This window comes from Bison bison, unplaced genomic scaffold, assembly GCF_000754665.1.
Source record: "Bison bison bison isolate TAMUID 2011002044 unplaced genomic scaffold, Bison_UMD1.0 scf7180017864163, whole genome shotgun sequence".
Taxonomy (NCBI): domain Eukaryota; kingdom Metazoa; phylum Chordata; class Mammalia; order Artiodactyla; family Bovidae; genus Bison; species Bison bison.
In genome coordinates, this window is record NW_011494735.1 from 1847916 (window position 1) to 1863510 (window position 15595).

General features: G+C 41.8%; 1 protein-coding gene across 1 annotated transcript in view; it reads left to right on the forward strand.

Moving 5' to 3' along the window:
• Positions 1-252: 252 nt before the first annotated feature.
• The window catches only part of CPNE8 (copine VIII), a 274643-nt gene continuing 259300 nt past the window's right edge, over positions 253-15595 (forward strand). The window contains exon 1 of the mRNA XM_010841510.1: positions 253-818. Coding sequence (XP_010839812.1) covers positions 685-818 — 134 coding nt within the window. The 5' untranslated portion in view covers positions 253-684. The remainder of the gene's footprint in view (positions 819-15595) is intronic.

Below are 15595 nucleotides of genomic sequence, written 5' to 3' on the forward strand. Positions count from 1 at the left end.
TCCCCCCTCCCCGTCCCTCGCTCCACCTTAGGTTTCCCCTGCTCTCGGCTTGTTCCATATATTGATCTGTTACTTTACCACTGCTTGGAGAAGGTTGGAGATCGTCTCGAAGCCTGTCTCATTGTCCTCAACCCTTAAGTGGCCGAGAGTGGGCAGTCCAGAAGCGAGGATTCGGCTCATCTGCTGTAGGGCACAGTGTAGGGGAGGACCTCCGTGGACTCCGAGGGCGAGATGAGGATCACCGGTAAATGGGAAGGGGTGGGTTTATGACGCGGGATTTAGGAACAGGCGTGGGTGTAAAGAGGCGGAGATAAAACACAAACCGCTTGCCAAGCCGGCCAGGGGTTGTTCTACTAGACGGTTGGGGTCTGTGTCTGATGCCCCCAACCCCGCTAGGCTGCCCAGTGGCTCCGCCGAGCCTGAAGCCTAGAGCGAGTAAAGGATCGCGGAGTGTCCTCAGCTCGGGCTGAGGGGGCAGGGAAGCCGAAAGCCCCGTGCGCCACTTCCTCAGCAGCTTCAGCTTCTGCGGGCCTGTTCCCTCGCGGCTTTACCCTGAGATCCGCCTCTTCTCTGCCTACCCCTTTCCGCGAACTGCCTCCGCCTCCTTCCTCTGCCTCCACCCTCAATCCCCAACCCTGTTTGTCTAGAGCTGGGCTGGGAGCCCTCAGTCGGCCAGAGCTCTGGATGTGGGTGCCAGACAATTCTACGGCGCCTCTCAAGATGGACAGCCGCTACACCAGCTCCGCGGGCCTCGGGGATTTAAACCAGCTGAGCACGGCCATCCCGGCCACGCGAGTGGAGGTGTCCGTGTCTTGCAGGTGAGGACGCAGCCCTTCCCCTCCGTCCTTTGCCCCCACATCTACTGGGTCGGTAGCGTTTGGAAGCGCGCAGGGTACGCCGAGGCTCCGCGAGGGTGAGAAGTTGCGCCATGAGTGGGAAATAGCTCAGTCGTGGGTCTCGAGTCACCGCCGGGTTGAGTCGCAGAGCGAAGAGCCAGAACTAGGAGCGAATAGTGGGATATGGGACTGAGACTTTCTTTCTGGGAAATGCTGTAAAAGTTGGCTGGGCTGTGACTCAGCGGCGGGAACCCCCGGCCGCCGCCCACTTTACGAGCCCTTTTTCACGTCCCAAACTCGAGCCGTGGGGTTGGGTGATGACAGGAATCGAAGGGCACAGCATTGCCAAAAGCGCTTGTGGCCAATGCGCGCAGTGGCCCAGGATTCCCTCTGCTAGGCTATGCAAACCTGAGGTTGGCACAGTTGGCTCCAAACCTGGCAGCTTCCTTCCCACCCACTTCCTGGAGCCATCCAGCTTGCTTCCCCGCCTCCTCGCCCTCACCTCCCCCGGGGGAGCCTTTTTGCCTTTGACCTACTACGTAGAGATTTCCACCGCAGCCTTACCTAAACTGTGGGAAGTCACGACTTTGTGCCTGCAAGTGGATACATTTGAGTGCCTGTAAAAACCTACACTCTGCTGTACATTTCAAACTCCTTTGGCTGACGTTCTTTGGGTCAGTTTCCTTGTAAATAAAGTAGCGTAATTGCTATATCGCAGATGATTTTAAGATGACAACACTGAATGGAGCCCACTCCCATGTTTGCAGACTTTGATCTTTCTCGTGGAAAACTCTTAACCTGAACACTTTCCACTTGTTTTTAAAGCCCTCAAATCCTTTCCTTCCTTTTTTTTTAAGAAAAAAAAAAAAAAGGAAGAAATCTTGAAGAAATCTAATAAACATGGTTAAGTATCGATATAAATAAGCACCTAGGCTTAAAATACTATCAATCTAGTGATATTTAATTTTGCATTGTCACAAGAGTAAACCTGAAAGCCAGAAGAATGATTTCTTAAGGCTGACTTCAGACCATTAAACACTAATGCTGATAGTGATAGCTAAATGCTGCCTGAGATTTCTGTCAGTTGAACAAGTGAAACTGTATGGAAAATTCTTCTTAGACATTAATTTCTAGATCTTTTTCTCTTTTCTGAAGCTGGCTTTGGATGCTAGGGGGAGGTTATCAGTATTTAACAGGTAATGAATGCATAGCCTGAAGTCCTACAATAACAGCATTTTCTAGAGTTCTTATTTTCTGCTGAAATCCTATACATCTGAATGGCATGTGGCCTGTATGAGGAATGAATACAAATGTCAGTTAAGTCTGAGTTGCCTATAAACTTTTTAGGGGTTGTGGGGAAATGATACTTTAGTCTTCCTGCCAATAAGGTCCATATTTAACCACTCTCTCTCCCGCCTCTGATGCTTGTTTGCTGTGGTGCTGGCAATCCTGGTCAACTGGCTTTAATCCAGTTTCTTTCAGCTTGCTACCTCAGAACCTGAAGATCCCCTTGTTTCACCCCCTTTTTTTGATACCATTGATTTCATGTATTGTTTTTAATTTTTCATGTTCAAATAAAAAAGTTTTGGAAGAGAACCCAAATACTTGTAGTACTTATATTATTGATAATTGAATCTTGTGATGATAGATGATGGTGTCCCTGGGGCTTTGGCATAAGAGATCTGGTTACACATTCTGGCTTTATATATATTCTGATGTCTAAAATGAAGATAATATGGGCATTTATCTTATATAGGGTGTTATCAGAGTTTAATAAGATGATATCTGAAAAACACTAACAATGTAGACATGAAAGAAAGGGTTAAAAATATTAGCTATTATTATGATATTGGAAATAGTATTTATTGAATCAGTATATTGCATATGGTTCAGCTATGGAATTCTGTAAATAGTCCTTCTCTTTTGAACTTCAATAAATTGGTTAAAGAAGACACAGATAGAGGCAGCCTCAGGATATCTGTTCTTTCTTTCTCTTTCTTCTTTGATATATATATAAAGAGCATATTTCCTAGATTGCCTGTGGGGATTTTATCTAGCAGCAAGGCACAGTTGTAGGTCCCTTAGCCTTACCATGGGCAAGCAGAGCAAGGAATCACCTTGCTTTTTTATATTGAAGACTTCTGATGATTTGCTGATGACCTTTTTGATAACCTCCTTTCATTGTGCCCAGCCTAAGATTTTTTAAAAGCTTTATGATGTTTGCATCTTCATTTTGAGTGAGGTGAGAAAATCAACAATTGAAGCTTGAAGTAAAATATAATTTGTGGAAATCATTTAGTCTATTCACTTAAGGAAGTGTTTGAGTGTCTTTAATGCTTAGCACTATGCCATGTTCCATGAGAAATGCATGAGAAGTTCTCTAAAAAAGTGAAATCTTCTTGGGAGATAAATATTATATAACACATAATTACATAGGACTAAATCCAAAAATGAGGTTCATGAAGAGGAATGGAACATATCATTGTGAAACAGAGTACTTGGAATGTGCTACAAAGAGCAAATGGGGCATGAGGGGAGACAAGACAGATGACATGGTTTTATGAGAAAAAGAGCAGTGGAGTTTCTGTAGTAGCTACAAAGTTGGTGTGTTAAAGTGACAAATATTTTCTAGCTATATTTATGCAGAGATAAAGCTCCAACTCTTTAACTTAACTTCTACTCATTATTCAGCTCTTCTTGCATTCATTTTTAAATTTTATGTTAATTTGTAAATTTAAAGATTTTTAAGTTATTGGGTTACCTAATTAAAATGTCTATAGATGAAATGACACAACCTTAGAAACATAAAACAACATTCCTGTTTTATTCTGAAAACAGATTAATATAAAATAAAGGTAAAAACAATGGGAAAAGTAATACACAGTAATTAACTATTTTCCCTGAGACCTTGGTTTGTTGCACTGTTTCTTACACATTGTTTTGATGATTTTGTTATTGTCATGTCATTTTGATAAGCCAGTGAGAAACTGGCTTACCAAGTATAAAAGCAGGGATAGCAGTCTATATTTCTAGACTTTGTAGATTAGATATCACAAATGAATCTTATTGAAGCAATAATCCTATAATGGTAATAAAATTAATTTTAAAATCTAGTGTGGAAGGAAGAATACAAAGTGGAAAGTAATGAGTGCCTATTTTGTACTCAGTTCAGTTCAGTTCAGTCACTCAGTCGTGTCCGACTCTTCGCGACCCCATGAATCGCAGCACGCCAGGCCTCCCTGTCTGTCCCTAACTCCCAGAGTTCACTCAGACTCACGTCCATCAAGTCAGTGATGCCATCCAGCCATCTCATCCTCTGTCGTCCCCTTCTCCTCCTGCCCCCAATCCCTCCCAGCATCAGAGTCTTTTCTAATGAGTCAACTCTTCGCATGAGGTGGCCAAAATACTGGAGTTTCAGCTTCAGCATCATTCCCTCCAAAGAAATCCCAGGGCTGATCTCCTTCAGAATGGACTGGTTGGATCTCCTTGCAGTCCAAGGGACTCACAAGAGTCTTCTCCAACACCACAGTTCAAAAGCATCAATTCTTCGGTGCTCAGCCTTCTTCACAGTCCAACTCTCACATCCATATATGACCACAGGAAAACCATAGCCTTGACTAGCCGGAACTTTGTTGGCAAAGTAATGTCTCTGCTTTTGAATATGCTATCTAGGTTGGTCATAACTTTCCTTCCAAGGAGTAAGCGTCTTTTAATTTCATGGCTGCAGTCACCATCTGTAGTGATTTTGGAGCCCCCAAAAATAAAGTCTGACACTGTTTCCACTGTTTCCCCATCTATTTGCCATGAAGTGATGGGACAGGATGCCATGATCTTTGTTTTCTGAATGTTGAGCTTTAGGCCAACTTTTTCACTAGGAATTCTATTTTGTACTAGGAATTCTATTTTGTACTAGGAGTTCTAAAAAGCACTTCCTGACGTGGCTTTAGGAGAAGACAATGGCACCCCACTCCAGTACTCTTGCCTGGAAAATCCCATGGACAAAGGAGCCTGGTAGGCTACAGTCCGTGGGGTTGCTAAGAGTCGGATGTCACTCAGCGACTTCACTTTCACTTCTCACTTTAATGCATTGGAGAAGGAAATGGCAACCCACTCCAGTATTCTTGTCTGGAGAATCCCAGGGACGGAAGAGCCTGGTGGGCTGCCGTCTACGGGGTCACACAGAGTAGGACATGCCTGAAGCGACTTAGCAGCAACAGCAGACCTGGCTTTAGCTGTCTTGCCTAATCTCCCACTACTCCTCACATAAGCTCTATGACTGAACATAGTGTCGACTTAAAAAATAGTCACAACCTACAAGTTGAGAGTTATGTTTTATTTGGTAGGAATTTTTAGGACTTCAAGCCCAGGAGACAGCTTAAGTGACTCTAAGAAAACTGCTCCTAGGAGGCACAGGGAGGAGTCAGGTTATATGGAAGTTTGCAACAAGAGGAAGGTAGTCTGAACATCAAAAGATTATTGTTAATTAGGGAAAACCAGATATCCCAAGTTAAGGAATTTAGCACTTTTCTATGTATGGGCAGATGCAAGAGTCTGCGCTTACTGAAATTATTCCTTTCATATGCATCCCAGCTATCTGGGACAAGGTGCTCACCAGGGGAACTGGCTGATGGCCGCCGGATTGTTTTTCTTGGGTGCCCTCTGGGCTCAGAAATTCACATTTGGAGGGCCAGAATCACAGATTGCTGTGATATCCTTATTAGTTGATACAGCAGGAAATATTCCATTTCACAATAGCCTGACATCTATGTGCTTAGTATATGCAAAAGTTGGTGCCAGATAAAAGTTGACTACAGAACAGTACTAAGAGGTACAGTCCCAAAGCATGTTCTGTTATCCTGTTGAACCAAACTGTCTTTGCGTGTGTGGCTGTGCACATGGTTTTCTCTGACCTGAATGTCCCTTCCTCCACTCTCTTCCTTTCTTGATTAGCATTGTCTCCTTCTTCCAGACTCAGATATAACATAATTTTCTATCACGATCCTCTCCCAAGCTGTAATTTGCTATATTCTCAGTGCAGCTGGAAATGGCAGCCTGCTCCAGTATTCTTGCCTGGGAAATCTCATGGGCAGAGGAGCCTGGCAGGCTACAATCCGTGGGTTGCAAAGAGTCGGACGTGATTGAGCAACTAAGTATTCAAAGCAACTAATATGTACCAATATCATGGTTATAATTACTGGTCTATGTAGTCTTCTTGGGGACAAGTTTTGTCTCTTTCCTGTCTGTGCATTCTGAACTTGGCACAGAATAAGTAGTCAATAAATGCTAGATTCTGTAATTCTCTGAATGAATCATCTGGCATGGGATAGAGGTTTGCTTGTTAAAATATAGACTCAGATTCCAAACTAGATCTACTGAATGAAAATGCCTGGAACTACGGCCCAGGAATCTGTACCTTTAGCATGTTTACCATGTGCTGGCTACACACATTAAACTAAAAAAAAATATTGGTGGAATGAACAAATCTGTGAATAAATCAACACTCAACCTAGTAGTCAGAAGTTTCTGTTTGCTTTGTATAGTGTCATTAGTGATTCATTCTCAACTTGTACCACACGCCCCAGCAAGCTGACAAGATGTCAGGCTCTCTTGGCACTGCATTCTTCTCAGACACCTCATATATACATATGTTTTAATTGGAGGATAATTGCTTTACAATGTTATGTTGGTTTCTGTTATACAACAACTTGAATCACCAGAGAGCATGGAACTTAGTCCCCTATATTATACGGCTGCTTCCCTCTAACATCTATTCTACACACGGTAGTATATTTGTCAGTGCTATTCTCTCAGTTCGTCCCACTCTTTCCTTTCCCCACTGTGTCCACAAGTCTGTTCTTTACACCTGCCGTGCAATAGGTTCATCAGCACCATTTTTCTAGATTCCACATATATGTGTTAATGTATATTTGTGTTTCTCTTTCTGATTTACTTCACTCTGTACAACAGGCTGTAGGTTCAGCCACCTCACTACCACTGACTCAAATTTGTTCCTCTGCTGGCTGCATGATATTCTATTGTGTACCACAACTCTTTTATCCATTCATCTGTTGATGGATATATAGGTTGCTTCCATGTCCTGGCTATTGTAAATAGTGCTGCTATGAACATTGGGGTACATGTATCTTTTTGAATTATGGTTTTCTCTGGGTATATGCTCAGGAGTCAGATTGCTGGGTCATATGGTAGTTTTATTCCTAGTATTTTAAGAAATCCTTATTGTACTCCATAGTGTTGTATCAGTTTACCTTCCTACCAGTAGTGCAGAAGGATTCCCTTTTCTTCATCCTCTCTAGCATTTATTGTTTGTAGATTTTTTGATGATGGCCATTCTGACTGGTAAGAGGTGATACCTCATTGTAATTTTGATTTGCATTTCTCTAATATGTGATGTTGAGCATATTTTCATCTATTTGTTGATCATCTGTATGTCTTCTTTGTCAGACACCTCATATTACATAAAGCTTATGGATTGTCTTTGGAAGTTTTTTGTCAGACTGTTTTTTTTTGTTTTTTTTTTTTCTTTTACTATTTCTCTCTACACCAACAGTGTTAATTTACTAGTTTGATGAGTTTATGTCTCTATGACTATAGTTACTTGGTTTGGATGAACAATACTGTCGATTAAAAAAGACACACATGCAACCTAAAAGTTGAGAGTTAGGTTTTATTTGGTGAGAATGCTAGGACTCAAGCCTGGGAGACAGTATCTCAGGTGACCCTGAGAGACACTGACTCAGAGGAAGCAGGGGAGGAGCCAAGGTATATACAGGAGGGGCAGGTAATCTGAATATTAAAAGATTACTGTTAATTAAGAGAAAGTTAAATCTTTCAAGAGATTTAGAGGTTAAATCTAAAGAGATTTCGTGATCTAATGAGATAAAGTGATCTTTTATGTATAGGAAGAGATGTAGTGAAAGTGAAAGTGAAGTTGCTCAGTAGTGTCTCTTTGCGACCCCATGGACTGCAGCCTGCCAGGCTCCTCTGTTCATGGGATTTTCCAGGCAACAATACTGGAGTGGGCTGCCATTTCCTTCTCCAAGGGATCTTCCCAACACAGGGATCAAACCCAGGTCTCCCACATTGTAGGCAGATGCTTTTCCCTGAGCCACCAGGGAAGTACCTAATGCCAGAGATTTAGAGATCTTCTAAATAAAGAGATTTAGTGATCGTCTATATATGGGAAGCTGCAAGCATCGGGCTTGTGAAATCATTTCATTCATATGCATCTAGCTCTCTGGGGCCAATCCTGCTTTCTTTATTATTCACATACTAGTTCCTTGTATACTGTAAAAGATGGTGAATGTGGCAGATGGTCACCTGCCTCTCACTTCCCCCTAGCTCCTGTGTGCTCACTGGGGAGGAAGTAGCTGATGGCTTTCAAATAACTGACTTTCTTTCACCTGAGCTCAGAAATTTGCATTTGGAAAAAACTTTTTTACTGGTAGAGCATAGAGAAGAAAACATTTCATTTCATAGTCTCTCCCCATGGTTGGAAATTCGACCATATTGGGAGATATTTCATAACCATTGTTTCTTTTGTCCCATGGTGTTGGGAGACTGATCTTAGGTCAGGTGGAAATTTTTTGTTGGTAAGTCATTCCAGGTGTTAATTTCTGGATTAGTCCCATTGATGGATAATAAAAAGATTCTCTGAATCCTCTATCTTCTAACTTAATAGGATCCAGGAGATATTTCCCTTGTTGTTTCTTCCTATACCTAGAATCACACAATTGTAGTGTAATCACACAATAATTGTAATGTAGAATATTACAGTTATTCTACATTATAAAAGTGATCTGTTTCTTCAAGCTGTTTAACTGTCATTAATTTGGCTGGGGCCTGGTTATACATCATCTAATACAAGAGACAACAATCTTATGAAATAAACAGATTACAAGCAATATAGCTAATAACTTGTTAAAGTTACAAGCAGGGGTTCAAACCATGAGCTTCCGACACCAAACTGTCTTCCTAAAAGATCACCAAGGCTAGAAAGTGGATCATCTAAGGCAGCAATATAATTTTTCCTGTGAGTCACTAAATGTGTTATATTAGAGGATTCATCTGGTATGAAAACATAACATTTAGTTGAATTATAGCACTGTTGCCTCCTTGAGATGTGCTAAGGATATCAAGGGCCATACGATTTTGTAATACGGCTTTTCTCCACATAGAGACTCAGAATTTAGTAGGCTAATAGCCTGGCTGCTATCATTTAAGGCCTTTTGAGTGAATTCTCTTAAGGCTTCAATGTGAGAAATAATGTTTTCTCACATTGTAAAGAAGGTGCAAAAGTAGCTGCTAAATGATCATACCAGTGAAATACAGATCTCTTGGTTCTTCAGGCTCATATTGGTGGTAAATTTACTGGAGTTACATCTAAGTTGTACATAAATGGCCTTGAGCCTAAGGGCATCCTAAAGTATACCTTCCTAGCCCTCTTGGCAGAAGCCAGGGTCATAAATTGGATGCACAAAGCCATTGAGTCCCATTAGTTGCCAGCCAGCTTATTTCTAGTCTTCTAAGCCAATCTATTCCATATCAATCACTGTCTTGAAGGACATAGTACACTGGCAGTTTTCATAAAATACCCAGCCTAATTTTCTAGTTTTATTAAGTTGATTTTCTTTGGTATGGTTTAATTGTTCTAAGCATAGGGGGAGCCTTTAGGCTTAGGTGACCATAGCCTGGTGTTAGCAGATAAAGCCATCCCATAACTGAGGAAGTGTCCCTCCTAAAAGTCTAGAGTTTACATTGTTTTGTTTTGTTTTTTTAGTGGAATTTAGTATGTTGTTCTGACTGAACTAGAATAATCTTAAGGGAAAATTCATATTTATGGCCAGGGTTAGAATAAGTGTGTTTGACTGGGCAAGTAAGTGAGTCGCATCTAGTGATAGTAGCCCAAGCCGAAAACTGTAATTCCTTTCTTCTAAAATAAACTTTCTAAGAGCCATCCAATCAGAACTTTGGAGGGGAGAAACCCACCAAGGTAAACCAGAGATAATGGACGCAGGTAATTGACCACAACCGAACAATTTGATTGATTTCTAAAATTTGCATAAGATTGTGCCAATGATAAAAAAAAAAAAAAAGATTTACACGCAAGAGTCCAAGAGAACAAGAAGAAAACATTATGAACAATCATACAGGTCAGGTCCAGGATCTCGGTTCAATTGTCTACTTATGATGTCATCTTCTTGTCCTGGTGTTGGTCTTTCCCTGTTTCAGAGCACTGCTCTAAGGTGAGTTTGAAAGTCAGCAGTTCTCTTTATATACCAGTCTCATGCAGGAGGCCTTTTTAGGTGAGAATTATGAATTCAAGAGTCAACTCCCTGTCTCCCAGGCTCGAGTTCTAACATTCCCACTGAATAAAACTTAACTCTTAACTTTTAGGTTGCACATGTTTTTAGTTAACAATACCTTCCTCAATAGGGTGTTAGAAATATTCCTTTCAATGACATGCTGCAACTGCTTTAATGGGATTGAAATAGGAATTTATGTGCTGGTAGTTAAACAAACGGAGAAGGCAATGGCAAGCCACTCCAAGTACTCTTGCCTAGAAAATCCCATGGATGGAGGAGCCTGGTAGGCTGCAGTCCACGGGGTTGCCACGAGTCAGACACGACTGAGCGACTTCACTTTCACTTTTCACTTTCACTCAATGGAGAAGGAAATGGCAACCCACTCCAGTGTTCTTGCCTGGAGAATCCCAGGGACGGCAGAGCCTGATGGGCTGCTGTCTATGGGGTTGCACAGAGTCGGACACGACTGAAGCGACTTAGCAGCAGCAGCAGCAGCAGTTAAACAAAATGATTGTAAAAATGTAAGTTATATAAGCCTAAAGTTAAATAGATTACAGTAAAACAAAGTTAAGGCATACTCAAAAGTTATTACTTTCTATTTTAGTAACTACATTTTGTTAGACATCTAGATTCTTTGCTATCATCTTTGCTCTACTTTTTTAATCTGTGGGTTGAGAATATTATGCATTTGTGTGCTACTGCTTATCTCACTTCAATCCATGTTCAGTGACATCACGATTGGTGGCTTGAAATTGACCATAGTGGGAATATTTATAAGTGACAAACACTGCAAATCAGAGTTTGAGTTATTGTTTTGTTGTTGTCTACACATAAGACATTCTGTGGGAATCAGTTGGCTCCACAGAATTTATAAGAAAAGTATTATATATATATTATTATTTGTAAATTGTGTGCTCATCTACACATACTTTATATCAATAAAATTTATAATAAATTATGTACACACAGCATGTACATGCATTTAGCTTTTTTGGGGAAAACCTGTGGTTAAAGATATTTGCACATCACTGTTTATAGGCCTTTTATAAAACATACAGCATATACAGGGGGAAATTATTGCTTTTGTTAGATTGTCACTATTAGAGATGGTGATATCAAGTTTGGCTCTGTCTCTGGTTTTACTCTTTACTATAAGTGGGGTTGTGTGGTCTTTTATAATCTATGAAAATTTTGGCCGCCTGCAAGTATCAGTTCAGTTCAGTCGCTCAGTCGTGTCCGACTCTTTGCGACCCATGAATCGCAGCACGCCAGGCCTCCCTGTCCATCACCAGCTCCCGGAGTTCACTCAGACTCATGTCCAAAGAGTCGGTGATGCCATCCAGCCATCTCATCCTCTGTCGTCCCCTTCTCCTCCTGCCCCCAATCCCTCCCACATCAGTCTTTTCCAATGAGTCAGCTCTTCACGTGAGGTGGCCAAAGTACTGGAGTTTCAGCTTTAGCACAATTCCTTCCAAAGAACACCCAGGGCTGATCTCCTTTAGAATGGACTGGTTGGATCTCCCTTGCAGTCCAAGGGACTCTTGTGAGTGAAATAAGAAGATGATTGAAATTTTGTATACTTTTTCCTTTCTTCTCCTTTTTATGTGGTCCTTTCTGTATTCTTATTCTTCTTTACTTTGAAGAGTTTTTTGTTTCTCCATTTACTAGTGGAATGTACTTTGCAAATTTAGGTGTTACAGTTCCAACTCATTTAGTGATTCATTGACCACTGGGGGAAGCAAATTGAGATTTGAAGAGACAGAATCTGATTGGGCCAGTGAGAAATGGTCTAGTTTGAAACAGATACTGATACTGTTATGAAATCTTTGGTGAAAAAGAATCAAAGTGCTCAAACACAATTGGCAGCTCCACCCCAGTCCATATTGGTTTATTTCTTAGACACACTTTACCATTCTTTTGTCAGACAAGATGTTTGATGTTAGCATGTAAGTAGTGTTTCAAATGAGCTGAGCTAGGAAAATAAGTACAATGTGGGAGTTGCCTAGGTATATCTCAGCAGAGAAAAGCTTTGCTCATGTTCTGTCAGTAGTTTGGTCCACCCTGCATGTATGTATGTATGTGTATATGTACATATATATATATATATATTAATGCTAATATATATATAAGCACTTGAAATGTTCAAAACAGCCTTGTGATGTCTAGAATGTGCATCTAGAAGCAATTCACAAAGCAGGGCCCCATGAGAGAGGATGCTAAAGCTGTGCTTTTTTAGGTATGCTGTTTGTGGCATAACAGTCAGAAACCTGAATTTCTCATTTGATTTTATTCAAGTCAGAGAAGAAAAACAATTCCTCTCAAAAAAGTTTTATTCATTTGTTAGCCTGTTTTATAACAATAGCCAGCTTGCTTACTCTTGAGGAGCATGGGTGTGGAACTAGACCACATGAACCTCTTTGTTTCCCAATTTCTTCATTTGTAGAGTGGAGATAACAATAGTCCCTACCTCTTATATTTGTTTTGAGGGTTACATAAGCTAATGCAGCTACATGAGTTAAAATAATGTTTGTCATATAATTGCAAATAGATATAAGCACAAAATAAAAATCACCCAGTCTCTCATCAAACTATATCCGTTTAGTTCATTTCTCTCTGTTAGGAGGTGAAGATGTTGAGTAATAGCCTCCGAACTGAGAAGGAATTTTGAGACTGAAAAAAGGAGCAAGCAAATGAAGTTTCTATTATGAAGTTTACTGTGGGTAACATATAGGCAGGAAAGATGGGGTGGACAGAAGATCCAGCGGCATTGACAACTGTACTCTGTGCTGCCAAAAGGGATACAGGGGGTTCTAAAGGAGCCAAAGGTAAAAACAGAATCTGACTACCAAGTGAGAAGCATATCCACAGTCTAGAACTGGGGGCACCCACCCTACTTAACCATCTCAGCAAAAGGCACTCTTCCAGCTTTCACTTTAAATGAAGGCAAGGGTACAAGGGAACTCAGTCTGGCTTGAGTGCATTAGTTTGTGAGTTAGGCTAAATCTCAGTCAGGTGGAAAGGACTGCAGACCTAGATGGAACTGAAAATGTGGAGCCAGAATGGTTTAGCTACACACTCCACCCCCACCATCTATATGGCCTATCTTTATCCACCATTCTTCCAAGAATACTCTAGAGCCAGATAGGAGGAGTTTACCTGCCATCCTCACACATTGTCCCCATGTCATAAGGTTGAAGACAACGACCCCGACATTACTTCAGGAGTGGACATTGGCAGCAATCTATACACCTGTAAGTCAGAGCAATTGTGGATGTCAGCATAGGTGGTGGCCCAGGGCAGGAAGGCAATAGTGGAGGTATGTGGCACTAATCCTAGAAGGAAAACGCTAAGGATAATAAGTGTTTTAGAGGTTGTGCTTGCCTTAGTTGTTCAACCATGTCTGACTCTTTGCAACCCCACTAGGCTCCTTTATTCATGGGATTCTCCAGGCAAAAATACTGGAGTAGATAGTCACTCCCTTCTCCAGGGGATCTTCCTGACCCAGAACCTAGGTCTTCTGCATTGCATGCAGATTCTTTATTGTCTGAGCCACTGGGGAAGGTCTTTTAAGGGTAGCAAGAAAGACAAATCTTCATTCAGAAACCACGCTGTAGTTTGTTCTCCATGAGCCAGGATCACCCTGGACTTTGGCGCTTTTCCCATGAGCAAATTCCAGACATTTTGTCCCTTTACATTAGAACCAGGCAGGGAGATATTATATGTGGGGGCTTTAGTAGGGCCCATAAAAGAAGCCCTATTTCAGTCTCCCATTTGATTTCTATATGGGAGATCACCTTGGTTATTCTGGGCCTTCACTTAGAAAGATTGAGGAATTACTATGTCAAGGCCTAGCCTTGCCCTTGTCCCCAAGGTAAAAGAATGCCAAACCCCTGAGGGGTATACCATTACATCTCCAATCTAAAATAATCTTCCCAGGTAGAAGGTTGTGTGGCACTCCTAGGATAAGACCTGCATCCCACTGGATAAGTCTCAGTCCTTCTTCTAACACTTGAAAATTTAAGGATCTAGTTGGTAGAATAGGTACAGTCAGCCTCTCAGAAGCAGACATGTGGCCTGCTGTGGTTTGGTGTTTAACAGTCAGATGGCCTCTAATAATAGTCAAGGTAGCCTCTTAAAGACTCATCTGGAGAAGGTTTCTTCAATGTCTCTTTCAGTTCTTTCTACCAACCCTGCATCTGTTGGGTTATATGGCAGATGGAAGGTCTATAAAACCTCATGGGCTTCAGCCCATTCCTTTATGTCATGCCCAGTGATATGGGTCCCTTGGTTGCTATCTATATAAATGGGGACCGGGTACATACTTTCTAACTTGGTCAAGCCCCTAATAGTGGCTTTTTGATTTGCTCTTCTACTAGGAACAGCTTCTATCAGTCAGGTCTCTGTATTTGCACAGGTCAATCACACTTGTGTCCTTCTGATAAAGGCAAGGGGTTGATGTAGTCCACTTATCCTCTGGTCACTGGGCTAGTGGCTAATCTGATGTGACGAGGAATATGTCTCAAGGGTTGTCACCACAAGCTACAGTGGGGCAGTCCCTGTCAAATGCCTGCCTGTCAGTGTATTTGATGTAGAGGTGGAACCTCTTGGCTATCTCCCAGATGGTTTTGGGGCCTCAGTGTCTCATCGGTTTTCAGTGAAGCCACTGTGCCATATCCAAGGAAGTCTTTAAGTCTTCTAGGAGAACAGCTCCTGCCTTGGCTAAGGTGTCTGCTTTGTGGTTCCCGGGTAGTGTAGTTGGAGAATATGCAGAGATGCGTCTTACCTTGATGGCAGCACTGGGTCGTGTGCACACATCCCGTATGTCCCTCCATAGGTCAGCTCCCCACAGGGGCTGTCACAAGATAGTCTAACTTTTCTGATATGTTGTGGCATCCACATGGTCAGACCCTTCACACAGTCCACCTGTCTGTGTTTGTGTAGAAGGGCATAGATTCCTGAGTTACCATAGTCCTTACTACCCTCAGTTTAGCCCATTGCCTGCTGTGCTTAATGTCTTCTTCAAACCAAGTGACACTGAAATCCAGGAGAACTGCTGCAGTGGGCCAAGTGTAAGTATTGCCTTGACTGCTGCCATTGTGAAACAGGTCTCAGGATGGAGGGAGTCGTAATTCTCCTTTTGACTTGGCTGAGAAGGGGAGAGATGGGTGGTGTCTGAGTGGCCATATCTGGATGCATGTAAGACACTGGCCCAAAGACGGAATGTAATTCCATAGACGGCAGATTTGAATTGTGCACATTACCTTGTTGCAGATACGGGTACCACTTTTGCAGTGTGCTTACTTGGGCACAGTTACTTTTTGGTTTAAGAACTTACTGGCAGTAAAGTTTGAAAGTTGAAATCAGTCCTGGGTGTTCATTGGAAGGACTGATGCTAAAGCTGAAACTCCAATACTTTGGCCACCTCATGCGAAGAGT